The sequence below is a fragment of the Astatotilapia calliptera genome, chromosome 6, assembly GCF_900246225.1.
Source record: "Astatotilapia calliptera chromosome 6, fAstCal1.2, whole genome shotgun sequence".
Lineage (NCBI taxonomy): Eukaryota > Metazoa > Chordata > Actinopteri > Cichliformes > Cichlidae > Astatotilapia > Astatotilapia calliptera.
This window is the reverse complement of record NC_039307.1, coordinates 17,358,879-17,385,602: the sequence shown is the minus strand read 5'-3', so window position 1 is coordinate 17,385,602 and position 26,724 is coordinate 17,358,879. Positions and strand designations below refer to the sequence as shown.

Sequence of the window (26,724 nt, the reverse complement as noted above, 5' to 3'; positions counted from 1 at the left end):
TTCGAAGTTTGATGTGTTTTGCATTTAGAGATGCTCTACTGTTGATCTCAGCTGTAACAAGTGGTTATTTGAGCTTTTGTTCCCTGCCTATCAGGTTGCGGCAGTCTGGCCATTTTCTGATCTCTGACATCAGCAAGGCAGAGAACTGCCTCTCTCTTTTTCAGATTATAGCATGTAAACTGGAGATCATTGTGGGACAAAATCCCAGTAGATAAACTGTTTTTGAAATAATCATACCACCCCATTTGGCACCAACACCAATACAGATGCACATTCAGAAACATTTGATCAAATTTTTTTCTCCCATTCTGATGCTTAGTTTGAACTTAAGCAAATCATTTTGACCATGTCTGCATGCCAGTGAGTTACTGCCATGTGTTTGGCTGTTTAGATATTCTCATTTACGAGCAGTTGAACAGGTGTGCTTAACATTTTATGACAAAACAAAAAGAAACTATACCACCTTACCCTCCAAATATTTCTTTTGATTTTTAAATCCAACTTTAAATACGTTCCACATTTAATATTTAATTCAAGTCAGAGAAATAAATATGAAAAGCTAAACCTGATAAAGTAAGGCCGATATTCAAAAAGTAAAAAGAAAGAAAAGAAGACATGAGGTGAAGCAGACCAGAACCTACAAACATTTTGTGAGTCACTGAGGACCGTCAAAGAGGACTGTTGTGTTTTGTTTTTTTTCCCGACCACGTAACGTCTGCCCCCTTCGTTAAGAAAGCTGAGCTGTTGACTGAAAAGGATCAGGGGAAGATCCAGGCTGATTTGCAGGCAAGAGTACATCAGCTTAGGAAACTGAGCAGGATACGTACACACATCAACCTAAAAGTTATAATTAACATTCTGTAAATACATTTTCCAAATATTTTATATATTTTATATTAGCTATAAGTATCACTCAATGTTGATACATTTTAAATAATCTGTTCTCATTTAACCCCAGCGTGTTAATGAAATGCTCCACAGCCAACATAATTTTTCATCTTTCTTCGTTTTCTATATGATTTATATCGCAAATACTCTTACATTTTATTACACTCAGTGACGCTGAAAGGACTTTTGTGGATTTTGTCCTGGACTTTTGCTGAAACAAATCAGGAAAGATTTTTCTGAGGGGATTTTTAAACTATTTTTCAACATTGTATGCATTAAACAGTACACTGATAATTGGGCCCAAATGTATTATTTTACTCCCAATCATTTTTGTTTATGCCACATTACTTGTTTAGAATTCCTAACGCTATTAACATATTTAGTTTGTGATTGAACTGATATCATTGATCATGAGTGAAATATACATATATACAGCATACAGTGAACTGTACGTGTAAAAAAGTAATTTCTGAATTCACTGAGACGTAAGAAAAAGCTTCCACCAAAGGTCAGACTGTACAGCCAGCTTTAATTTGAGCTGGCTTTTGGCACTGAGGAACATATCCTGTCTTGACCCAGGCACAAGGGGTCAGCAGGTCTCTAAATCTGTCATTACGCGTAGTCCTAGTTTCTTTAGTTCATCTCTTTAATTGTTTAATTGGATTGCACTGTTTTTTTTCCACTACTAGCACAGAAAGCTTTCATGAATTAATCTCTGGTGGTGGAGCTGTTGTAGTTGTGTGAGACAAGAAAATCACGCTGCATAATTTTGTCCAAAAATAGGAATTATTTATGTAACTAATCACAACTCAAACACTCCTTCTGCTCTCTGACCCGTTAAATGTCAGACTGAACTTAACAAGGTCTGTAATAGAGATGCATGACCTAAAGTCATGTGAATAAGAGCACCCTCCTTCAGTCCTAAGGTTTTACATACTAGGGCATAATACCAGGTTCTGAAATTATTTAATGCAACCCCAGATGAACAGCAACACATGACATATTACACTGTGTCATTATTTAACGAAAGCTAAGCCAAAAGGCAGAAACAATGTGAATCACTCCATGATTCGTGATTGGCCCACACTTCTTTACAGTGTTGCTTCATTTCCTTGAGGTTTGTGCTCAGTTGTTCATGCACATTCCTATCATAGCCTTTCAGTCAGGTTGAGGTCTGGACTTTGACTGGGTTCTTGCCATTCTGTTGTATATGTGCTGGATCATTGTCCTGTTGTATGATCCAATTTGGTCCAAGCTTTAATTGACAGATGCCCTCACCCTGCCAAACAAGCCATGCATGTTCGGTGTTTTTCTAATTGTACTTTCATGAAATTTAATATTCTAACTCTTGTTTTATTGCAGTTTATCTGAGTATTGCACAGTCTGACCTTGGAGGACCTCCAGTCATGGGAAGATTTTGCTGCCAAAATTCAAATTAAATAAATAATAACACAGTGTAATATGCTTAGGTTCTGTTCATCTGAGGTTGTGTTTAAATCAGGTGATGTAAGGTGATGGGTGGATGGATGGATATGTAAAGACTTAGTATTGGGCGTACTTTCTTTTCACTGTAAGCATCCAAGCAACATTTACGTAATAAGGTTATCACTTGCAGTATCTTCAGAATGAAAGATCTGTTGCTATGGCATGAAAAACTGTGCTGTAATTAAGAGAAATGTGAAGGAGGCCGTTCACATTGTTGACATTTCCACAAAAATATCAACAATGTGAATTTCAATTTGTGATTAAAAAAGGGTTGCCCTTCAAAACAAATCTCTTTTGTGATTTCACATTTTCAATGTGATGCAAAAAGCTGCTCGATGCAATGTTGTATTTAAACAGTCAAGATAATGTTACTGATTTTGTTTTATTTAATATCAAAGACAGTCTGCACCATCTTATTAAAAAATATCAGATGGCTAAATGTTTCGTAAATGCCATCATCTGTGTCAAGTGACCTTTGAGGATTTCTTCATTAAACTGCAGAAACGTCTGCCTGACATTTCATGTTTGCCTTCTTCTGCCTAAAGATTTAAAGACAATTCAGCAGATAAGACACTGCTTTATTTTTAATTTATATTCATATGGGCGTCATTTTGTATTTGCTAAAGGTCACTGGTATATATTCCCACAGCCTTGAACGTAGTTTGATCTCAAGCTGCTTCTTCTCTGTGGGTCAGCAGTATGAACTCCTGCTGTGCTTTGCTGAACCTCCACAGACACCGCTCGTGTTAAAATTCAGATAAATTATTTTCTGTGGGGCTGTCTCAAGAGGCCTAACATTTCACTTGGCCTTTTCACCATAGGCCAGCTAGTTTTGCTTGAACTAGCCGATCCTGTCCACATGGTGTCTCTGTTGCCCCACACTGGTATCTGGACTGTAAGCTTCTGCACATCTATGAAAGAGAGATGTTTTCTGTGAAGAGAAAGAGGTTATGACCCTGACATCAACTCACCAGTTACTTTATAAGATACACCCGTGAAGTCAATACAACAGATTGGCCATGATAAAATCAAAAAGTGATCTTTTTATTTTCATGTTTATCATTTAGGCCATGCACTAAAGGGAATTAAAAGTGTTCCTAATACTTTGCTGCTATTTTGCAATTTTTAGGGCAACCCAAAATCCAGTAAACCACACTCACCCATTATGGCCTCAATAGCAAACACGATTTTTACCTTTTTGATGATCTCAGCAACAAGTGAAAAATAAATAGTTCATTAAAGTTATAGCAGAGTTGTATTGAATTGCACTGTATTTCCCAGGTTTACCCAATACGGTAGTTTAAGTGTAATTTCAATTTGCTAAACGGTATTAGATGATTAACAAAAGGATCAACAGGATGTTTTTTCACTTGAACTCTCAGTATGAGGTCCAAAGAAATGTTGATGTAACTGAAAGAGGCCATCGTTAGGCTGAAATAAACAAAATAAATGATTCAGAGAGAGTAAAACCGACAGGAGTGTCCAAATCAAAAAAAGAATGACTTAAAATAAACACTCTGGTCAGCTCAGAAACATGAAAGCACCTCAAAGGGGATGGAAGAAAAATAAAAAGAATTATTAAATTATTATTATCATTATTTCCATAGTTAAGAAAAACGGCTTCACAACAGAATACTCTCAAGGAGGCACATCATGGTCAGAGTCTACATAAACAGAAATACAGAGGGGTTACAGCAAGGTGCAGACCAATCCACCTGGTGCATAACACAATGGTGGAGGCAATAACAATAGTAAAGAAATCTGTACTGCTATTCTTTCAGCTAAACGAGTAAAAGATGACCTGATTTCCAGTTACAGATGTTAAAGATGACACACTTCATTAACATTTTAAGCAGGATTACTTTTTTATGTCCGTCTTTTGCAGTTTTAAAAAAACTTTGGGAGCCCTGCGTGATCAGTGCTTAGTAGTATCTTCTTTGGAAAATGTCAGGGTAAGTGATGGCTTTTTGAAGCACCCTTCTGTTCCTGTTTAGGAGATATTTCTGCTTTGTTGCTGCTAAACTCTTCCACATGTGAGAGACTGTGTAGTTGTCCTAAAAGCGCTTCTTTTTTGGTGATGTTTATGTCTGAGGACTGAAGCAGATCACTAAATCTTAAGATTGTGTTTGTTGAAGTACTCTGTTACGGAGTGTGTTATGGTCTGTTTAGAATTACTTCTCTGTGGTATAAGCCACCCTCTTGTGCTCTTTAGCTTTTTTACAGACTGGGTGACGTTAGAATTTAGAGGTTTAACTAAATCAAGGTTCCCCCACCAGTGAAATGTTCTTGTTTTGGAGACCAAGCTGCTTGATTCGCTCTCTTACTTCCAGCAGGAAGAATTTTGCGTGTCACTGCTAAAAAGCTTGTTCCAAAATGATTTAGGCTTCTTTAGAAGTTGTTTTGCAAGATCTAGGTACTGAATTTTATGGTGAGGACACAGGAGACTCTTCCAGTAAGGTCACAGCTGTGAATGTGTTGTAGACGAGTACGCCAACGCTCCAGTCTGCTGAAGGTTTTCGATTTGCATTTTGTTGCATTCCTAAGGAGGGGTCCTTTTACAAGTCCTTCTTGTTGTAATCTCTCTCACGAAGTTTCATTTGTCTTCCAGGTGTCAACTTGACCTTAACCTGAGCAAACACCTCTCTGAAAACACTTTTCTATCTTCCTTTAGCCTTTGTCTGCTTTGTTGGCTTCAGTTCTTTTACTTCTTAGAGTGCTGGGAAGCTGCTTAGGCGTATTAATAAAATATTAATAAGAAGTATTTAAAATGTTTTCAGATTCGCATCACCTCACCCTCCCTAGAGATGATTGTGAACACTAAAGCTCCAGTAAGGTCTTTTTATTAGTTTTATGGGCTATGCGAACGCTCGAATCTCATTGGTTGCCCAAATTATTGCATGGTGCTGCTTTCTAAAATTGTACTAAAACAAAGAATTATTGAAATAATGTTTTATTATTATTAACTTTATACCTTCTTACTTCCTATATCCTTCTGTAATGGGCTGATTTAAGTGCCAATTATTTTATAAATCTGCACATAACTTCAGTTCATCTTCTACCCACCTAGCTCAGTTTTCACAGTAATTTGGTGCACAATATTTGGCGTGGCTCTGAATATTGTTGGAATTGTTCTATTTTTTAGAGACAGGGTCCACTTTAGGTAACCAAGATGCACACAGTATCTCTTTTCTGTTTTTCTTGAAGTCGTTCCCCCTTCTCTTTATTTTGGTAGGTTTATGTATGTATGATGAGGCACCCCCGAGACTGCAGATCGTATGGTGTTTTATTTAAAGACACTCACTTTCTAGACTAGGCTTTTAGCACAGCTGTAGTCTGTGACCCACTTATACACAGACACTGCTGGCAATGAGGAGAAGGTGGGAGCTGTACGGGCTGTAAGGAAATGAATAAGGAGGTAGATCTGTAGGATAAAAAGAATGAGTAAGTATAAAAAAAGAGAACAATGAGAGGACGTAAAGAGGACTGGGCTGTAAGATGAGTGTTGGGAGATTAAAGATTTTGAGATGTTTGCAAAGTTGATGCAGAAATTTTGTCTATATGCAGTCGTGTAAAATAACATTTACCCAGGACTCTATGAAAAACCTAAAGACACCCGTAGTGCTTCTATATGAACTAAAATTGTGGGTAGTACCGAGGTCCTATTAATGAAATGCACTCTATTAACTGATCATCAACAAGTGTGAGCACCTCTATAAAAGCAGATGTTTTGGCAGTTTGCTGGTCTGGGGCATTCAGAGGTTTGTTAACACAACCCACCAAATTCACCTCAAGGTCATTCTCCACTGCTTAGAGAAATTACAAAATGCATAGGAGCAACATTAGGAGCAACATTTCAGACTGTACTGGCCTCTTTTAGCATGTTAAATGTTGAAGTTCAGGACAATAGTATTAGAAAAACATTGAATGAGTATGGCTCATTTGGAAGGGTTGCCAGAACAAAGCCTCTTTGCTCTAAAAAAAATATGGCAACACGGCTAAGGTTTGTAAAGTTAAGTTGCATTTTAACCAGGGGTAGGGAACTCCAGGCCTCAAGGGCCGGTTTCCTGCAGGTTTTCAGATCAACAGACCTGAATCAAATGATTAGTTCATTACCAGGCCTCTGGAGAACTTCAAGTCTTGTTGAGGAGGAAATTTAATCATTTAAATCAGCTGTGTTGTATCAAGGACACATCTAAAATCTGCAGGACCCTGGCCCTTGAGGCCTGGAGTTCCCCCAACCCTGATTTAAACAAACCACAAGACTTCTGCAACAAGTTCGTGAGAGAGATGAGACCAAAATTGAGATCTTTGCACTTAATGCACAGCTCCAAGTTTCATGGAAACCGATCACAGCATATCAGCGCAATGATGGTGGAGGTGGAGGGGTGATGACCTTGCAGTCATTGAGTTGCCTCAGTGAAGCCATCTGTCTGATAGCCAAAGCTTGGCTGAAATTAGGTCATGCAAGAGGACAATGATCCTAAGCACAGCAGCATAATCTACAACAAAAGATGAAAGAATCAAGATGCTGCAACGTCAAGGTCGATACATCAACCTCTTTGAAATGCTGTGGTGGGACCTTAAGAGAGCAATCCATAAAGAAATGTCAGCAAACCTCTGACATGACTGAGCAAGTTACACTTGCTGCATGTAGTTTTTCACAGGACTGCAGAGAGTGCTGTAAATATTTTATGCTTCACATGACTACATGTAAGCGAAAGAACCCACAAACTATTTTTTTTGTATATTGTATGTTCTTTTTAATTAAACAATTAAATGTATCATACCAAGATAACTGCAGGTGTGATTTATAACAGTAATAATTATCACATTATATGTAAGCATTCGTGGTGTACTTGGTGGAAATCAGACTGATTATTTCATCTGTTTTACCTCATTTAGTTTCTAAACTCACATTATAATGCTTTAGCCAACGCTGTCAATGCAACGTCATGTTATGGATAATATAGGTAATTATTTACCACAGACGGTAAGCACTGCTCATCAATACAAGCATGTATGAATACCGAATGCTACTTAGTAGCAGCCTATCGCTTTAAATAATTTGTGGCTTTTTGCACTTGTATGAACAAACAAACAAGCTCCAGCAACCTTCTTAAAGCCATCATGGCTCAATGTTTAGAGGGTTTTCTCAAAGAATTATATAAACTCTTACTAATTAATTATTTTGCTATGCACTGAGTAAATTGTTTAAGTTGAAAAAGACTAGAGACTCATTGTCGGGGCTGATTTTAAAGTAGCTGTTTTTGCAGGTCAGACCACATCCAACATACACACATTGTGCGATATCAAACAGTTGGCTGCTGAACCAGTTAGAGTTAAGAGTTTAGTGGTTTTATTCTTGCATGTGGGAGTTCTTTGGGGTTTAGTCCGACAGACACAAGCTGCACTTTGAGGAAGTCTCTTTCTGGGATTGTGATTTGTTTTCCTCTGCTTTCATTTTCTTTCTTTTGATTTAGAAAACAATTAGCTGACCAATTACAGATTTACAATGGAGTTAATTGCAGCCTGCGTGTGATAAAACAAGGTACAATATAAAACACCACAAGTTACACAAAACAATGAAAGACAATTACTCTGTTGGTTTTCTGAATGTTGTATTTATTGTGCAGCTTTTTGACTGGACTTCATTATCATTAACACATTTTTCATGTTTTTTTGGTACACTGTGGTGTAATAATGGTTGGAGAAGAAAAAGCGTATAGCTGATTAATTGGTCAAAAGGGATCTCTGATAGTTTGTAAAACATCCTACTGGGGCTCTCTAATTTACTGTATACTCCTTGTATATAAATATGATGTATGACTGCTTGTTCCCAGTAACAGCAGTATGCTACGGTTTGTCTCCACACACACACACATGCACAGAGGATTTGAATGCAGGGGGAACCACTTGCAGTCTATGAAGAGATGTGAGCTGACATGGCTCTTGTGGCAGGCTAACCACGATGGGAAATGGGATCCCAAAAGCGGCAGGCATACTCCAAAACCCAGCCCCGCCGAGCTTTTGGCTGCTGAAAGCTGACCCATTGCGACCTCCCTCAGGGCATCCTTTGAAAAAGTATGACATCATTTTGGGGAGCTTTTGCACAGAGTAACAGAAAAAAAGGTATTTGCCTGTGAAACTTCACAATTTCTGAGCTCTGCCACTGCAACCTCCTCCCCCTGTACAGACCTCGCAGCATTTAATGAACAAAAAGATGTAAAATTCATGTGCCCTCATTCATTATTGAATAATATTACGGAACAAAAAGCAGCATAAGCTGATAACTGGGTCAGTACCTAAAACCTATAATTTTTCACCTTCTGACATGCTGATGACCATATTTGTCAGATATGGTTTGTAAGCGCTCCTGCTCATAAGGCCAGTGTCAACTTGATTGGATTTATGGTTAACATGTAGCACTATGTTACATCTCACAGATTTTTAAAGTTAAACCTGAACTTAAACCGTATTTATTAATGAAATCTCATTGATTAATTGAATGAAAATCATTCACTTAAAAACATTGTGGACACACAGAGCAATACTTCAGTAAAAGTGCTATTAGAAACAGAGGCTTTTAAAGGGATGAGTATCTGGGTCTGAGTTGTTGCTCATTTCAGTAAATGTCAGATGCCATTGTGAAAAAGGTTCAACAAGAATAGATTGAAAGCTGTTCTAAAATTATTTCTAAAGCACAGGGCTGCCCTGCACAGCTTAATACTGGTCAAATCCCCTTGAAGAAACATGGTTGCCGCACCCATGTTCTCATTTTTTAAGCTTAAAAACATCAGGAATTATTTTTGCTTGTGTGTACAGTTTTGTTTGTACGATTAAAACAATCAAACAAATATCTCATAGGTTGGGTTTTTTTTGTTTTCAAGTAATACGTGGTTTAAACAGCAGTGTTGTAAAAAGTAGAAGGTTTTGTTCTATATTAGAGGACAACATATTTATCAATAGCCATGGTAAAATAGATTTATTTTTTATTCAATATCCTAACCACTTATCAAACGAGGTATCAGGGATAGAGGTTGGGGCCTGTCCCAGCAGATATAGGACAAAAAGAAAGGTACACTCTGCCACACACACACACACTATACACTCATGTCCATATACTCATCTTCAATACAGAGGCACCAATCAATGTAGCATCGCCTTACCCCCTTTAAAGTACCAGGCTTTAGCGAGGTATAACACTGAGCGTCTACAGCCATCTCTAAAACACATAGAGGCTCTGTTATGATTTGGGTCTGCATTGCAGCCAGTGGTGTTGGTCGCACTTGTTGGAATTATGAATACAGATTTTGATCCGCCATAGAGGAAATATCACAAGCATTTTCTACATGACGATGTTCCCAAACACAAAGGCAATGCACTAAAAAACATACCTAGATAGAAAAGCGTCAGACATGGATTGGCCTCCCCAGTGCCGGGAGCTCAATGTTATTGAAACAGTGAGATCATCTTGACAGAGAACAAATCAAAAGGCATCCAATGTTCAAAAAAGGGCCAGGGTCCACTGGCGGGCCTCGAAGGTACTGCAGTGGCGCCACAGTAATAACAAAAATTCAGTTTGAAATGAATCAAACATAGCTGGTATAGGCCCCGTGGCCCTAAACCTCATCTTTGGGACTTAAAGAAAACACAAGAAAGCTTCCCTAATAGAGTTCAGGCTGTGTTGAAGAATAAAGATGGACATACCAAATATTGACTTTAAAGCTTGTTAGAACTGTACAAACTCTGGTTTTGCCTTATATTCTGTATTCCCATTTTTATTTGCACAGTCATGTTTGAATAAATCCCAGTAGCCATTTCCCATTTTCCTAGCAAAGCATAAAGAAATAAGGTTGACTTTTGCACAGTACTGTACATTAGAAGAGGGCATTTTTCTCCTTATGTCTTCAAAGTAAGACTGAAGCTTTGGTGGTGGAGTATTTGGGGAGTTGACGTTGAACTCAGAATTATCTGTCAGCACTAAATCCCGCAGTGAGAGGGAGTAAAGCTTGCCAGCTCCGTCTGCTCAGAGAGACAGGGATCATTTAGGCCACAATGCTAAAAACCATTAAAGTCCCCCTCCTGTCTCCCCCTCTCCTGAAGCTGGAGCTAGACCAGCTGCCTGGCCTCCTGTGTGTTTTTCCATCTCCACATTGATCCTTCTCACAAGCCACCTTTGACCAACATTTCTGTCTTTCTTTCTTGTGACAATGTTTAACAGTATAATATCATTCAGAGACATCGTGTGAACACTGTGATGGACTTTGCCCCTAAATGTTACAGTGCAGTCAGTGATTACTACTGTGGAGTGATTTTTCTTTAGCATTGATTGGGATGTGCATTCCTTTTATTGAGTATGTATTCACATCTGTCTTCAGGCTCAGCAGGGAATAACATGGTTCACTTGATTTGGATAATATCAGAACAGACAGACACACAGTTTCCCTTAATATGCCAGCATCCCAAAAGGCCTTTGTCTTTAAAACCACAGCAGTGGAAATTTCTCATGTTCATTCATTAGCATGTGGATCAGGGATGCAAGTAACTCAAGGGTGAGGAGCTGTGAAATGTTATGTGCCAATGAATCCCATGTGTGACAGGTGTGAATGTTGAATAATGCATAATACTTGATGCCATTTTTCATAGGAATACCAATAGAAAGCATGTCAGGAGGCGGCTGGAAGACACCATTTATGAACAACAACGTTAAATCTTAAACTTGGAGGTAACTTAATAACCCTGAATGCAAACATTAAGGGAGGATTTTTTATTTTTTATTTATTTTAGGTAGGAGTTCAGGTTTCAACGAACTGTCATGTAGGGTGTGTCCATAAACATCCACAAAATAAAATCAAACAAATGTCCCTCACCCCCAGGACTGACTGATCTTCATCTTCAACTAGAGTAGAGGCGTCAAATACAAGAAGATTCAAATCTGAACCTCTAGACTCTAGACACATTGGGAAATGTGAAGGCATACATTTTAGACTTTCGAGTATTTTCATAAATGTTAAAGCTTTTCCTGCTGATTAAGACCTTCCCCCACAGTCATTCATACCACACTAAAGTAATGCATTAATCAATAAATATTCAAATGACAGGAAAAAAACTGTTTTTTCATTATCTACTATAGAAATGGGAACACGGTTAATTACACTAGTTAACTTTTTCTGTTATTTTTCACACATTTGTTTATTACAATTTAAGCTCAAAGAGCCTTAATGATAGCTTTCTTTCATTGGCTGCAGCAGCATTTCTTTATCATGTAAAAAAAACTGAGGTATACTGTTCAAATTAAACTTATTTTTCTTACACTGAGATATTGTAGGGATTAAACGGCCAGTTAAACCTCTATACACTGACTGGACAGAAAGGACAGTTTCATTGGTCCAGCGCACTTGAGACCCTACCTACAAAGTGGGCTGTATGTGGCCCCTGGTGTAAAATGACTTTGACATCCTTGCTCTACAGGCCCTTAAAATTATATAGGGGGTTTAATAAGGTGCTTTATACTGTGAGGTCAAGACCCTATGCAAAGAAAACAGCGAAAACTCCCAACAATCCTATTTCCACCTGTGAGCAAACACTTCGGCAATAATGGGAAGGAAAAACTCCCTTTTAACAGGAAGAAATGACATGACCCATGAAATTATTGTAGTTATTGTAAAATAAAAGAAAACAGCTCAGGTGGAAGGTTGTTTTTTTTTTTCAGATTTACTTTCATTTAGTGATCCTTTGTCAGTTATGGTGCTAAATAGGAGCTGGTAATTGAGATATACAAAAATAAACTCCTCTACCAAAACGACTGCATTTAGTTTAATACTTTTAATATATATGTAAGAGTTGAAATAACAGGTTGAGCACTCAATGAGTTCTTCAGTACATAAAAATATTCTACAGCTATTTATAGAACAACACCAGGGGCCAGTAAATGAAGAAACAGGTACACTATGTCCCCCAGCTTCACTCTACAAGCATCTTTAAAAGAAATCGTGTCTCCACTTTCCTCCTGCTCAGTTCCTACCTGAAACTCCTGCTATTATCAGAATAAGGAACAGAAAATCGCACATCTCAGCCGGTACAGCTAGTCTTTCTCACCGTCTCCGGTCGCTGAGGGGTTAAACGTCGCTTGGTAGTAGGAAGTGGGTGGCTGGAGCCGAGGATGGAGCAAAGACTGTGAAGCAAACACAGATCATTTCTTCACAGGAAAAGCGGTGCTACACCCAAGAAGAACAGACTAAACACATCGAATACCCGAAGACGGACAAATCCGTGTCCCAGGGGACGAAAACGAGAAGCGATCAACCTGCTTTCGATGCCGCTGTGTTTGCATGTTTCACCAGATGGACGGGTAGAGGCGCTTCTCATTCATCGTGCCTTTCCCCCCTTTTTCCTTTTTTTCTTTTTTTTAAATGCACATATTCCCTGACGTGGATGTGTGATAAGATCGAGATCTGTGGTAGTGATGTGCAGAATGCATGCAGTGAACTCTGTGTACATGCACGCAGCACATAGATGTATGTGGCTTGGCTGCTTGAGGACTTCTTTACTGGGTTTTTAAACCAACGGAGCATCATCGCGACAGAAGCATCTAAAATGGTGATCTAATTTAATTTTAGTGAAAATGTTTTTTGTCTTTGGCCGTGGATCACCGGCTGTTCGGGAGTGAAGATGTGCGCAAACTTTGTTTTATCTTCGCCTCGATAAGCCTCGGTGTGAGGGGTTCTTCTCTATCTCCCAGCTGGACTTAAGTTCATGCAGAGCAAGCTGATCCCACCGTGAAGCCTCTTGCTTATTCAGCACTTCGCAGAGGAGCCTAGTCAGTACTCTCTGTCAGTCTCAGCCAGCATGGGATGTCGGCTGCGGTCGAGCACAGGAGCGGCACTTTTTATATTTTGGTCAAACCCCGGTGTAGTTTTTTCCTTGTAGCACGTGACGGTAAACGTTTATATATGCGTATTTATATATAGGATTTGTGGTATTTCTCATACTGACCTTAACAGGGCCACCTAATCTCCGGAACATCATCTGCTTTTCTCTGAAAAGTGATGTTGACACCTACCGACACTCCGTCGGGTATTTCGGCTTATTAGCGTTCAATTATCACGTCTTGCTGGCTCGCTGAAAGCCACGCGAGAGTGGACCCTCTTCTCGCCCCGTCACCTGGAGACCAGGGGGCCACGAGACCAACCGACAGGTGTGACATCCCCTCTGACACGCGCTATGGATGATTCAGGGATCATCCGAAGACGGAGGCTGCAGGTGAGAACTTTTGGGGTGTTACGCAAACGCAGTCATTACTTGGATAAAATGCCGTCATTTCATAATAACAGAAAGTGTTTTCATGAAAGTATGGAAGATTTCTTTGGCCAGAAGCTGCTGCATGGTGGTGATTTGTAGATGTAAGATAGATTCGTGTAACACGCATTCCTCTAAATTCGATGCAGTTTAAGTAGTTTTTGTAGATATCATTGGATGTACAAATTACAGTTATAAGATCAGCATCTTACATTAAATGATTAACAAGAAGATTACCCAGCATACAACCAGTCTTACAGTCATTTAACGTGACAGAAAGATGATTAAGATACAGATCGAATAGAACAGGAGACAATATTCCCTCTTGTCTTACTCCATTATACAGAAAAAGATTCAGATAACTCCATATTCCACTTAACTTGCATAGTTCTATGTGAGTACCAACACTGTAAAATCCTAATTAGATATGCAGGGACCCCTCTGCATTGCAATTTAACAAACTACTTGTGATGTCAAATGTTTTGGAAGCATCTAAAGAGCACATAAAAACTATTGTGTTCTGCCTCTAAAATACAGTTCCTTAAATGTCGGTGTCCTTTTCTTAACCAGCTTACATGTATCACAACTGATAATATGAATGCAATACTTGGCTAATTTGGCACACAGACACCTGACAAATCATAATGTTGTCATAGTTATTAAAATAGATCATTAATTTCTAGTAGTGGTTACATAAAGTGATAATAAACAGATAAGAATCGCAGACAGTATGAAGCTTTCTTTATATGTTGGACATCCATAGTAATCAGTCGTGTTGGAGACTGAGTAAGTTAAATGGGTTGTACTGTTACATTTGCATTATGTAGGTTAGTCACTTTTATTGTGACTGACATGTCAAGGCGCCGGTAAAAGCTTGCTCTGACGCTCGTGTGGTGGGCGTTTGAAACTAATCAAGTGAGACAGGCAAAGCTCACCATTAGTGCCACTGTTTGCTAGTCTGTCTGAGCTGCCTTTTAAATTAATTTACAGTAAGATTAGTTTGCTGAAAACTCTACCAAAAATATCCTTCTGTAGAAGAGTTCCCATCACTTATAAATAGTAATAATAATAGAAAAAAATAATAGATGTAAACAATTTCCTGCAATGCTATTCCCTAGATTGTAGTTTGCCTGTGTCCCCACTGTAAGGTCAGGAGGAAAACAAGGCAGTCTGTGGGTATCACAGCCATCCCTGCCATTGTTGAGCTGCACTTCTTGAACTCTGTGTTGACATTAAGACCAGGCATTTGATAAAAGTGCAGGAAGCAGTAATGTTTGTGTACTTCCCGAAATGCATTTGTGCGTGATTAACAGGTTGTTATTTACCAGAGTGTCGCCTTTTATTAAAGCTGAACTCCCATCAGCTTTTCCTCCATCTAAATGATTTATGCTGATTACCGTCTAGTTTGACTGCTCAGTCTATAAAACAGAAGAAAATAATGAAATTACATCCAACATTAATCTCTATTGAGAGAGCTTGATTTGTTTGTTTCAGTATCAAATGACTAACCTGGACTGACCTGAAACCATAAAAGTTTGTGAGTTTTACGTCAAATTTTGATCATTAAAATAGTTGCTTCAATTTTGCATTTTGCTGCAAGTAAGTTGTTTTTACTCTGAACTTATGTGTACACTGTATTTTTAGACTGAAAGATTAGACACCATGTTAAAATATACTGAAACATGGCAATCGCAGGTTACCAGCCTTCACCGGTTACGTGTAGTATAAAAAGTAGTAAATCTTGACGGTGTCTTTCCTTATTAAACAGGTGTTATTCTTTCAGCTCTGCTCTGAATGGGCTTCTCTGATGAATCCCTATGTGTTAGAGTTGTTTCTTGCACCTTCTTAACTCTTCACACCAGGAGACTGATCTTGTACATCAAAGAAGCAAAGAGATCTGGATCAGATATGTAATATAGATATTCCTCTCCGCAAATGAGTACCAGAGCTTGTTAGAGTAGAATTTAGTTCACCTCAATGACTGCTCTATGCTATAATGATGGTTTGGCAGATTTCAGTGTGTGAATGAAACACTGAGAAGTCCTTAGTACTGAATTATTTCTTCAGAAGTTAATCATATCGGAATTTCAGCCATGGATCTCAACACTGTCAATAGAAACAGAGAGCGGGTAAACTGGCAGGGGACAAGAGGCAATCTGATGTGCACATTAATGTTATGCACATGCAAATACACAACGAGACAGAGACACACTCGCACACTCTGTAAATTGGACTGTAATGGTAATCAGGAACACATAACCACATAGAAAGACACAGGTACTTGGTTCGTGTACTTTTTAGTCATGTGGTGTTTAATGTGTAGGTGTGTTTTCTAGTTTTTACAGATTATTTTGATTTAAAAATCATGTCTCCACAAATCGTTATGGAGACTAGATTTCCTTATAGGATCATGAAGTTCCCCTAAGGTAGCATAAACCAATGAATTTTAAGGTGAAGACATGTCTTGAAGCCAACGGTTAGTTTTTGTGTGTGCGTGCATAACACACAAATTCTGTATATGTACATACAAAATCGACTCCCACCCTCTGGCCCTATACTCTCCAGTTCCATTGAGAAGTGGTCGATATCCATATCTCAGACAGAGGAGGTCTAAATGCTGAGGATGTGGTGCATTTGTCAGGCCCATTAGTAGGACTAATGGTGGCCTAACAGCCCTGTGTGCCCTGAGGGAGGAAGACCAACCACCAGCAGCAGGATGGCCTGAAAGGGCTCGAGGCTGGGAGGAGGAGGAGGAAGGGTGGCGGCAGCATAGATTAGAAGAAGGCAGCAGATGTGGGCTATACTAGACCCCATTTAAGTGCTTGTTACAATATCTGGATCCCTTTACTGCCTAGATCTGCTTTCATACCAGAGGGATGGAGGAGGGAGGAAAAGGACTGAGTGTATATACTGATGACATGTTTGTGTTTAGCACTGATGACTACTTCACTGGTCAACTATGAATGTGGACACTGAACTAATTTGGGGTGAAACAGGTAGCTGAAACACATAAATGTGCAATAATGTTTTAGGTCATCTAATAATGTTTCAAGTCAATATTATATATATATGTTATATAGAACATTTAGGCACAACAGACAGAGACGTGCTGCACAGCATCAAAACTATCATAGGAATAATATTAATGATTTAAGAACAATAAAGAAAAATAGAGTAAATAATAATAAAAATAATAAAATACGAATAGTAAAAAAGAGGAATTAGGAAAAATTAAGCAATAGTCTGAAGATGAGAAAGCTAATGAGAAGATGTTTGTTTTCAGTTGCCGAGGAAGATGACTTAACCTGAGAAACAAGATGATTCCAGGGAGTTTTGGAGCTTTGACTGAGAATGCCTGATCACCTGCACAACCTTATCGGGAATTTGAAATTACAAGAAGTCAACTAAGTGAGCGTCATAGAACAAAGCATTGTAAAGCTGGAAACTGGAGCAAGCCCACAAAAGCACTTACATGTGAGAAGCAACATTTTGAAATTGATCCTGTACGTCACAGGATGCCAGTGCAATGATTTAAGAATGACTGGAATATGATTCCACTTCCATGTAGCAGTCAAGAGTCTAACAGCAGCATTTTGAACCGGCTGCATTCATGATATCAGGTTTTGCTCAGTCCAACAGATGAGGAATTGCAGCATTCTAGTCTAGATGTAATAAAAGCATGAATGACTTCCTCAGGATCATTGATAGAAAGAAATAATTTCTTCTTTTTTTAAATGAAAGACTTTAACGCTTGATTTAATTTGTGAGTCAAATTTAAGAAAGGAAGCAAAGATAACAAGATTTTCTGATGTTTAAGATTTGATGCCAGGGGATTAAGATCTGAAATGTCAGGATGTATCACTAAATCTTTGGCATTCAACAGTTTATTTTCGAATCAATAAAGCATAAACAGAAGATACAAGGTAAAACATGGGACTTTAACAAAAGTACCTGGTGCCAGGTACTACGAGTCGCGCTGAGTAGGTACTAGTGGAAAAGGGCTGCTAGACCTCCTGAATGCCCCATTCCAAACACTTACACATGTCCAGCCATGAGGTCCACTGTATATCAAAACTTTCAGAGATAAGAAATACTTTATTAATCCTAAAAATAGGTAAAATACTGTGTTACAATATCCCAAACAGCTTATATCAATAAAATAAATGCAATGTTACAGACCAAAATAGGTAAGAAAGGTTAAAAAATAAAACTAAAGAAAAAGCTTGGTAAAACTGAAAATAACAGAATATACAAAAAAAGTAAAGGCTTCAAAAAATGTAAATCTTAATATGATTCAATAAGGAGCTAAATGAAAAAAATGATTGCACTGTACTATGAGGTGGAAAATATTTTCTGCTTTTCATCCTAGTACCAGCGACGCTGAAACAGAAGTTAGATGTATTATTGAAAACATGTATTAAATATACATCAATTATACATGGCCTGTCGTAATTATGGTGGAAGTGAGGTGATGTTATGACGGAGTGACAGCGAAGTCTGTAATAACAGGAGATCCAAAAACATCAGAACTCAGGACAGTTTTCCAACCAAAGATGATTTCCTTTATAAATGATCATAAATATTAGCTAACTAGTTATTTGTTAATGATTGCTTTACCTTCACAAAGTCATCATTTAAACTCAAACCCATGAAATTGTATATTTATTTCTGAAGGGCCACAAAACTGATGCTTTCATATCAATAGGTGCATCAGATTTTTTTTTCTTGTTCTGGAGAGCATGGGCAAATTGTATCTTTTAATTTGGAGGGCTCGTTGGACAGAAAACAAGGCAGCATTGAGAGGTGTGCCAACAGAAATCTGTGGCTGGGACATCGAGATGTATCTTTGACACTCGTGTGCTGCAATTTCAACACCAGTTTATGTGCATAATGGGTGGATATTGATGAAAATATATGCCCAGTAGATGGAGTGTGTATGCTTGACTCTTCTGTGGCTGGCACGCCAGACATATTTAGCTAATAGATTAAACATATAAGCATGTGAATTTTCATGGTCAGTAGTTTGCTGATTGGCTAAACCTGCTGTCATCTATAGTTTAGTAGTCATTTATCTCCACTGGATCCACAGTAGTGTTTTATACCACTTCATCTGCGTCACGTGTTTTATCCACCTATCCTTCCTTCTGACTGTATCATTTTCATTCTGCAGTTGTCCAGCTGCCACATCATTATGATGTCACACAGAGAAATAAATCGCTGTAAAACATTGACGTTCAGTAGATGTTTTGATCTAAAGTTTTGGTTTATGTTTTTTCCCCCATATCTCCTGTTGGTCCTTTCTGTGATCTTTGGACATGCGACAACAGCTTTAGGCACGAAACACGGAATCCAAATTACCATCAGGGTGTACACCTCACCCCTGGCGTCGTTGCCCACCTCTCAATTTTGAATACACGTAGACATTGAGGGCTAGCAGGAGGGACCATGCGCTTACCTGCTGCTCTCTGGCAGGTAGCTCCATGCCCTCCTGGGTTTTAAATGCACCTTAGAACACACATGCATCAACACTACAATGAGCGGGTGGAGGGAGGTTTGGAGTCTTCTCTCACCCCCATTCTCTGCGACCTGCTGGAGCGGGGGGGCTAGGAGGAGGAGTTGGCCGTCCGACTGCGGTCTGGAGTGTGGGGCCTCCCTGCTGCTGCGGAGTTGGGGCGGTCTGCCTCCCCCCACCGTAGGGAAAAGGGTAACACCACCTGGGTCTGGGTGCAGTTCCCCCCTCCAGGAGCAAGGGTACCTAGACCCGGTTTGTAGAGTACGCTTGGGGAATGTGATCGTGTGTACAGCGTCTCTTTATGTCTGTCTCCACGTTGGTTGAGTGTGGAGTAAGTGCATGTGAGAGCATGAGGGTGGGAATGGATGTTTGTGTCTGTGTGTGCCTGTATTTCTGTGTCTATATGTCAGGTTGGGTATCAGGCGCCACCTCTCTGGGGACATCTCAGGCCCTCCAAGGTTTGGAGGCCTATCTCCCCCTACCACCACTTCCCCTGCCAGTGGCGGACTCCCTCAGACATCGGTGCGTTGGTGGTTCTTTGTGTCCGGGGATGGGCGTCCAGGTACACACCAGCTCACTCCTTGGCGGCCGCTTATCGGGGCCTGGAGCCTGGGGCTCGCTCGGGCCACTTCGGAGGTGGGGTGCCCCCGGCCTCTCGGCCTGGGGCTCGGTCAGTCAGGCACGGCTGGCTGCCGGCGGAGCTCACGGGCGCGTCACTGCAACTCCCCCTGGCTTCTGCTCCGCAGCTGCTGAGTGAGCCCTCATCTGGGACTCTCCTCAGCTCTTTCTGGGACAGTGGCGCGGCTGCCCCTCTGTTGGTCTTTCTTGGTCTCTTGTGTTCTGGGGGCCTCTGGATGTCTGGAGTTTTGATCTCCTCCACACCTGCTTCATGGCCTGGAGGACGGGGCTGTGGCCCCCCCACACCCTCTAGCAGATCATTACATGAAGGAACCTTTTAAAAAAACAAGGCAAGGCAAGGCAAGGCAAGTTTATTTGTATAGCACAATTCAACAACAAGGTGATTCAAAGTGCTTTACAGAGACATTAGAAACAAGAACAAATAAAAAGCATGATTTAAAATTGATTAAAACAAGCAAATAAACTAACTAACTAATTAACAAACAAACAAACAAACAAACAAACAAACAAAACAGTATATAAAATCAAAACAGATAAAATCAGAACAGTAGATAAAATCAGTAGTTAAATGTAAGTTTTGAAATTTAAGCTTAAAGTGTGGATTTGGTGCTTTATTCAAATGCAGCTGAGAACAGGTGAGTCTTCAACCTGGATTTAAATAAACTGAGTGTTTCAGCTGATCTGAGGCTTTCTGGGAGTTTGTTCCAGATATAAGGAGCATAAAAGCTGAATGCAGCTTCTCCGTGTCTGGTTCTGACTCTGGGAACTGATAAAAGACCGGATCCAGATGACCTGAGGGATCTGGATGGTTCATACTGGGTCAGGAGGTCATTGATGTATTTTGGTCCTAAACCATTCAGAGCTTTATAGGCCAGCATCAGAACTTTAAAGTCTATCCTCTGACGGACAGGCAGCCAGTGTAAGGACCTCAGAGCTGGACTGATGTGGTCCACTTTTTTGGTCTTAGTGAGGACTCGAGCAGCAGAGTTCTGAATGAGCTGTAGTTGTCTGACTGATTTTTTAGGTAGACCTGTAAAGATGCTGTTACAGTAATCAAGCCTACTAAAGATGAATGCATGGACTAGTTTTTCCAGGTCCTGTTGAGACATCAGATCTTTTATCCTTGATATATTCTTGAGGTGATAGTAAGCTGACTTTGTTATTGTCTTAATGTGTTTTTCTAAGTTTAGGTCTGCATCCATCACTACACCCAAATTTCTCGCCTGGTTTGTGGTTTTTAGATGTATAGATTGAAGTTCTCTGGTGACCTGTAATCATTTTTCTTTGGCGCCAAAGACTATTACCTCAGTTTTGTTTTTGTTTAGCTGGAGAAAATTGTGGCACAACCAGTCATTGATTTCCTCAATGCATTTACCAAGAGCCTGTACAGGGCCTCGGTCTCCTGGTGACATTGTGATATATATTTGTGTGTCATCTGCATAGCTGTGATAGTTTATTTTGTTGTTGTTTATAATCTGTGCCAGTGGGAGCATGTAGATGTTAAACAGAAGGGGTCCCAAGATGGAACCTTGGGGAACTCCACATGTGATACTTGTCTGCTCAGATGTGAAGTTACCTATTGATACAAAGTATTTCCTGTTTTCTACGTATGTTTTGAACCAGTTTAGTACAGTTCCTGAAAGACCTGTCCAGTTCTCCAGTCGTTTGAGTAATATGTTGTGGTCAACTGTATCAAATGCTGCACTGAGATCCAGTAAAACTAGGACTGACATTTTTCCACTGTCTGTATTCAGACATATGTCATTAAACACTTTGGTCAGAGCGGTTTCAGTGCTGTGGTTCTGTCTAAAACCTGACTGGAAGGCATCGTAGCAATTATTCTGTTTTAAGAAGTAACTGAGCTGTTGAGAAACTGCTTTTTCAATGATCTTACTTAAAAACGGGAGATTTGAGATCGGCCTGTAGTTGTTCAGGCGCGTCCATGCTCACAGGTGTACACACGGGTGATCACACCCACAAACTACACCCTTTTTGGCTCCTACCTCAAAGCACACTGTGTTCTGTTGATCTTATGTTTAGTATTTACTGTCATATTCCCATATATCATTGCGATGTTGTTTATTCTATTACTCTTGTTCTCTTCTGCTTGTTTTCTTTTTTCTTTCTTAGCAGGTGATCCAGGTGATTGATATATGCATTTTTTTTTCTTCTTCTTTTTTTTTTTCTTTCTTCTGCCCGTTCTGTTGGTTTTTGTCTTTTGCCCTTCCCCCCATCCCTCTTCTCAGCTGTTTCTCTTTCCCTCTTTCTTTCTCCCCTTCTTTCCCCCAGTCAAGTCTGTCCCGTATTCAGTAAGTGAAAATAAAATAAACAATAAAAGGTGAATCAAATGGACCATTACGGCAAGGCTGGGATAGTCAATTTGGTAAAGTAAATCCGTTGGGCATCTTTCTTTGCCTTTAGACAACAATTCTGATGGCAAAAGAGCCAAACGGGACAGGCAAAAAAAAACCCCAAAAAAAGACAACAGCTTTAGACTGACTTACACTTTTCATGTGAATTTGATATCATGTTAAATGACAATTACAGACTGTAGTGCTCCAAAGACTTTATATCAGTTACACAAAGTCATGCTGTCATGCAACAGAAGCAGTTGCCTCATTAGTAAACACACAATAATAGAAAGTAGATCACCAGCAATCATGACTAACACCCTGAGTTTAGGCACCTTTCCATCCATTTTATTCAACTGTAACCGTAGTCTCTGCTGTGGGAGAAAGTGTATCAGTCATATGAGTTGTTTTCATCTGAAGAGAAGGTTATCATATTGTCCGAGCAATTGTACGTGTGTGGAGTACAATATACTTACACTTAACCCATATGGTCAAACACTCACGCACACACAAACAAACACAAATCATGCTGTGTGTCTCATCCCGCTCTCATGTAGGAGTATGGAGTAAGCCACTTACACACACACACACACACACACACACACACACACACACACGCATAATTTGTCCAATATTTTGTTCTGGGCAGTGTGCCCATTTCCAATATGCTAAGCACGAGGGATAAGAGTGTGATCACTGCAGAAGATCCAGCTCTGTTTGCCAAGTCCTGTCACTCATTGCCATGCCCACTTCTTTGTTCTGCCTCAACACGTCCTTCTGATGTCAGTATTATTCAGAAAAGGGTAGGTTTTGCACTGGGAGAGCAAAGTGTACATCAAAGCAACAAATCTAGGCCACAATATATTTGGGAATACTTTCAAATATTTGAACTACTTTTTGCAGAGCTAGAATTCCCATGCCAGAAACCTTTAAAGAAATAAAGTTTTTGCCAGGCTTAATTCCCGAAATACATGAAGTAAGAAAAAGATACCAGCTCTTCAGGTTTCAAAATCTGCACATTTCATCGAGATGCTACATTATTTCAGACCCTAGTGTCAAGAGCTCTGAATTGAAGGCTATTAAGAAAAAACTGAAGACTTGCAGACTGTTAAACTGAACAATACACTGTGTGACATTTGCCTTCCAATCTGCTCTGAGTTTTGGCAGTGGAAACAGAACAGAAGTCTCATGACTCTGCCCAGAGGAGCAACATATTAACATTTTTCTTTTCTATGGTTTGCACTTGGCCTTCACTTGGTCCTTGGGTAGATATTAACTGAAAAGCAAAAGCCAAAGAAAAAACATCTGACACCCTGCCTTAACGTCTTTGGCAAACTTGCATAATATTTTAATCTGGGTTGAACTGTCCTGTCTTCGCAAAGCATAGCAACCGAGGAGCATGTGATTAATGGGCTGTTACTTGGCGCACGGAAGCTGTGCATAATACATTAAATGTGCCGGGGAGGTGTTTGTTTGTATGTGCAGATTTCCATGAGTCTGGCTATGTTGAATTAAAGCTGTAAAAAATGCTTAACTAATGCTTTTGCATCTCTGTAGTACACGCAGGTTACATCAGAACTTTTTTTAAAGTTGATGTTTTTGTTTAAATATTTGTATGGAGGCTTTCTTGTTATGTAATGTAACTGCGGTGCCATGAATGTGAACTGGAATTTGTATGTGTGTCCGAGATCACACTTCTAAATTGTTGCAGTGTGAACATGGACACATTTTTGCATTAGTATAAGCACAAAGGCAGAAAATGGGTGCTAATAATGAAACGTCCCATAAACACATTGGTCAGTTTATTACGTACATCTTGCTAGTTCCAGGTCGGACCTCAGTTTGTCTTCAGAACTGCCTTAAATCTTCATGGCATAGATTTAACAAGGTGCTGGATTTTGGTCCATATTGGAATGATTTGGAATTCTTACATTGGCCATCTGAATATTGCAGCAGAAATTGTGACTCATCAGACCTGGCAACATTTTTCTAGTTCTTTATTGTCCAATACTGGTGAGCTTGTGTGAGCTGTAGCCTCAGTTTCCTGTTCTTAGCTGACAGAAATGACATCCAGTGTGGTCTTCTGCTGCTGTAGCTCATCTGCTCAGATATGCTGTTCTCCATACCTGAGTTATAACGAGTATTTATTCAAGTTACTTTTGGCTTTCTATCAGCTTGAAGCAGTCAAAACTGCTTTCAACTTTTGGTCCATTTTCTGTAAACATTAGAGATAACTATGTAGAAAAATCCTACAAGATCAAAAGTTTCTGAAATATTCCACACACCCTATCTAGCACCAACAATGATGCTACATTTAAAGTCACTTCAATCACCTTTTGTTCTGTTTTGATGAACTTCAGCAAGTTGTCTTGACCGTGTCTGTATGACCATATGACTGGTCACAAATGGTCATAAATCAAATGACTGGTTGATTAAATATTTGTGTTAACACATGTACCTAACAAAGTGGCTTGTGAGTGTATAACCGTGAAGACCGAGAATGAGTTTTAATAATGAGCATCAGTGATGCTAGCACTGTATTGCTTATGCATCTTCTAAAGGATGATCTTTAATCATTTCATATGTGCCCAAGATGTCAGTTGTTTTAGAAAAAGAAATGCATAAAATACATGAAATGTCATAAAAAGTGATTTTATTTTGAACATGATTCATTCTTAAGCATGAAAGTGACGGCGCCTGGAGGCAAATACCATAAAGGAGATGAAACAGAGGTCAGATAAACAGAAGCAAACAAGTAACTGTTTTTCTTAAATCAGCTGATCAGTTTTTTGTTTTTTTTTAAATTAATGTAATAATTGTTTAGTAATGTGACCTCTTTGTGGCATTACAATCAGTTCAAAATCTCAAAATTTAACTTTTGGTACAACTTTGTATAAAATGGTTTTACATTTACTTGCACACACCTGGAATCGAGGAACATCAGCAAATTGTCAGTTTTTTTGTTGTTCTGTATTAATTCATTTACTAAAAATTAACAAAAACACTTGTTTGTACACATAGATTCAAAAATATGTATTAACTTTTCATTCAGGCTTTTAGAGACTGAAATAGCACTTTGCTACATCATGTGAAGGATGCACAGTGATTTATTTATGAGATTGAAATCCTTATTGATTAATGAAGGATTGCCCTTTTTTTGTCTTCTGGCTTAGGTCTGACGTGTGTCAGGAGATTGTGGCTACTGCTGCTATTGATTAATTTTATTGTATATTAATGTGTAGCTTAAATCTACAATTATTACATTTAATATTTATTTATACAATCTTTTTTAGTCTAAACTAGAAAACACCAGAGAAAAAGGAAAAATGTCCATCGAGGTTTGTGTCATTGTCAGAACTTCTTTTCTCTGAACTCAAAGCAAAGGAGAAACTTTCTGGAATTAAATAATCTCAAATCTCTGATGAATGGCTTTTTAATTATGAAGAGTAATGGATTTTTCAGATAATTACCAATAATCTTTTTAAAATAATGGATCAATTAATCAGTGCAACACTGCGTCAAATGTGTTTCAGATTTACATTACTATCATTTTTTTATATTAAATCATGTAAATACTGAACAGTGGAAAAATCTTGTATTAGAGCTAAAATTCAGAGAATAATAGTAATAATGGCTTGTGCCTATATCTTGCTGTGATACGCTTAGTAATAGCCAGTAACAAGAAAGCAGTACATACAGTAGCTGTCAACTGAAAAGACAGTGAGAGGGAGCAGGTGTTGGGGTTTGGTCCATTAGCCATCCCTATTGCCCCATATCCACACACACACACACACACACACACACACACACACATATGTACGTACACACACACACACACACACACACACACACACACACACACACACACACACACACACACACACACACACACAAGACTCCAGTGGGGCGCTCTCTGAGTCACCCTGGCGTAGCTCACTTCCTCTTGATGATGTACCGTATTAGCATCCCTGAAAAAAACTGACCATGATAGATGATGTCACTCCCAGATAAAAACTGTCTGCCCTCCGCTCTACCTGAAATGCTATTATTAAAGTTGCATATTTTAATATTGAATATAAGTTGTAATGAGTAGTTGTCAAGTAGCACTTTCTTGGCAAGAGTTCAGTGAAGACGTCATGTCTGTTCAGCATGTATGAAGCTTCAGTTTGGATATGATAAGTGTCTCTTATTATAAAGACTGAAAACAAGGAAGAACATTGCTCCATACCACCAACGAGAGTGGTAGATTTCCTGTAATGTAATTCTCTGCAAAAAAAGTGATTAACTTTGGTAATTTTTGGTCTTTTAATGATTTCTTTCAGAGTGGAATGATTGTACAGCATACATCTTTAATGACTTAAAAAATAATTGGATGCACAAGCTTAAATCTGTGAGACAGATAGTAAGTTGATTGGCTAAAACAAAAGTTGGGATCATTCTAAAAAAGCAAAAAATGTCTAACCAAGAAACACGAGCAGGGCAGCAGGAAGTTAAGAATAATCTGCAGGCAAATAATAATGATCATGTAATGAACTGATCATCCGATGATTC

General features: G+C 39.1%; 2 protein-coding genes across 3 annotated transcripts in view; one reads left to right on the top strand and one right to left on the bottom strand.

Moving 5' to 3' along the window:
• Nucleotides 1-12,435, bottom strand: part of LOC113024069 (TRIO and F-actin-binding protein-like) — a 100,864-nt gene extending 88,429 nt beyond the window's left edge. The window contains exon 1 of the mRNA XM_026170688.1: nt 12,398-12,435. The gene's annotated coding sequence lies outside the window, so the exon portion shown is untranslated. The remainder of the gene's footprint in view (nt 1-12,397) is intronic.
• A 64-nt stretch (nt 12,436-12,499) lies between these two features.
• The window catches only part of mast1a (microtubule associated serine/threonine kinase 1a), a 78,764-nt gene continuing 64,539 nt past the window's right edge, over nt 12,500-26,724 (top strand). For both annotated transcript variants that reach the window (XM_026170686.1, XM_026170685.1), the window contains exon 1: nt 12,500-13,635. In XM_026170686.1, coding sequence (XP_026026471.1) covers nt 13,597-13,635 — 39 coding nt within the window. In that variant the 5' untranslated portion in view covers nt 12,500-13,596. The remainder of the gene's footprint in view (nt 13,636-26,724) is intronic.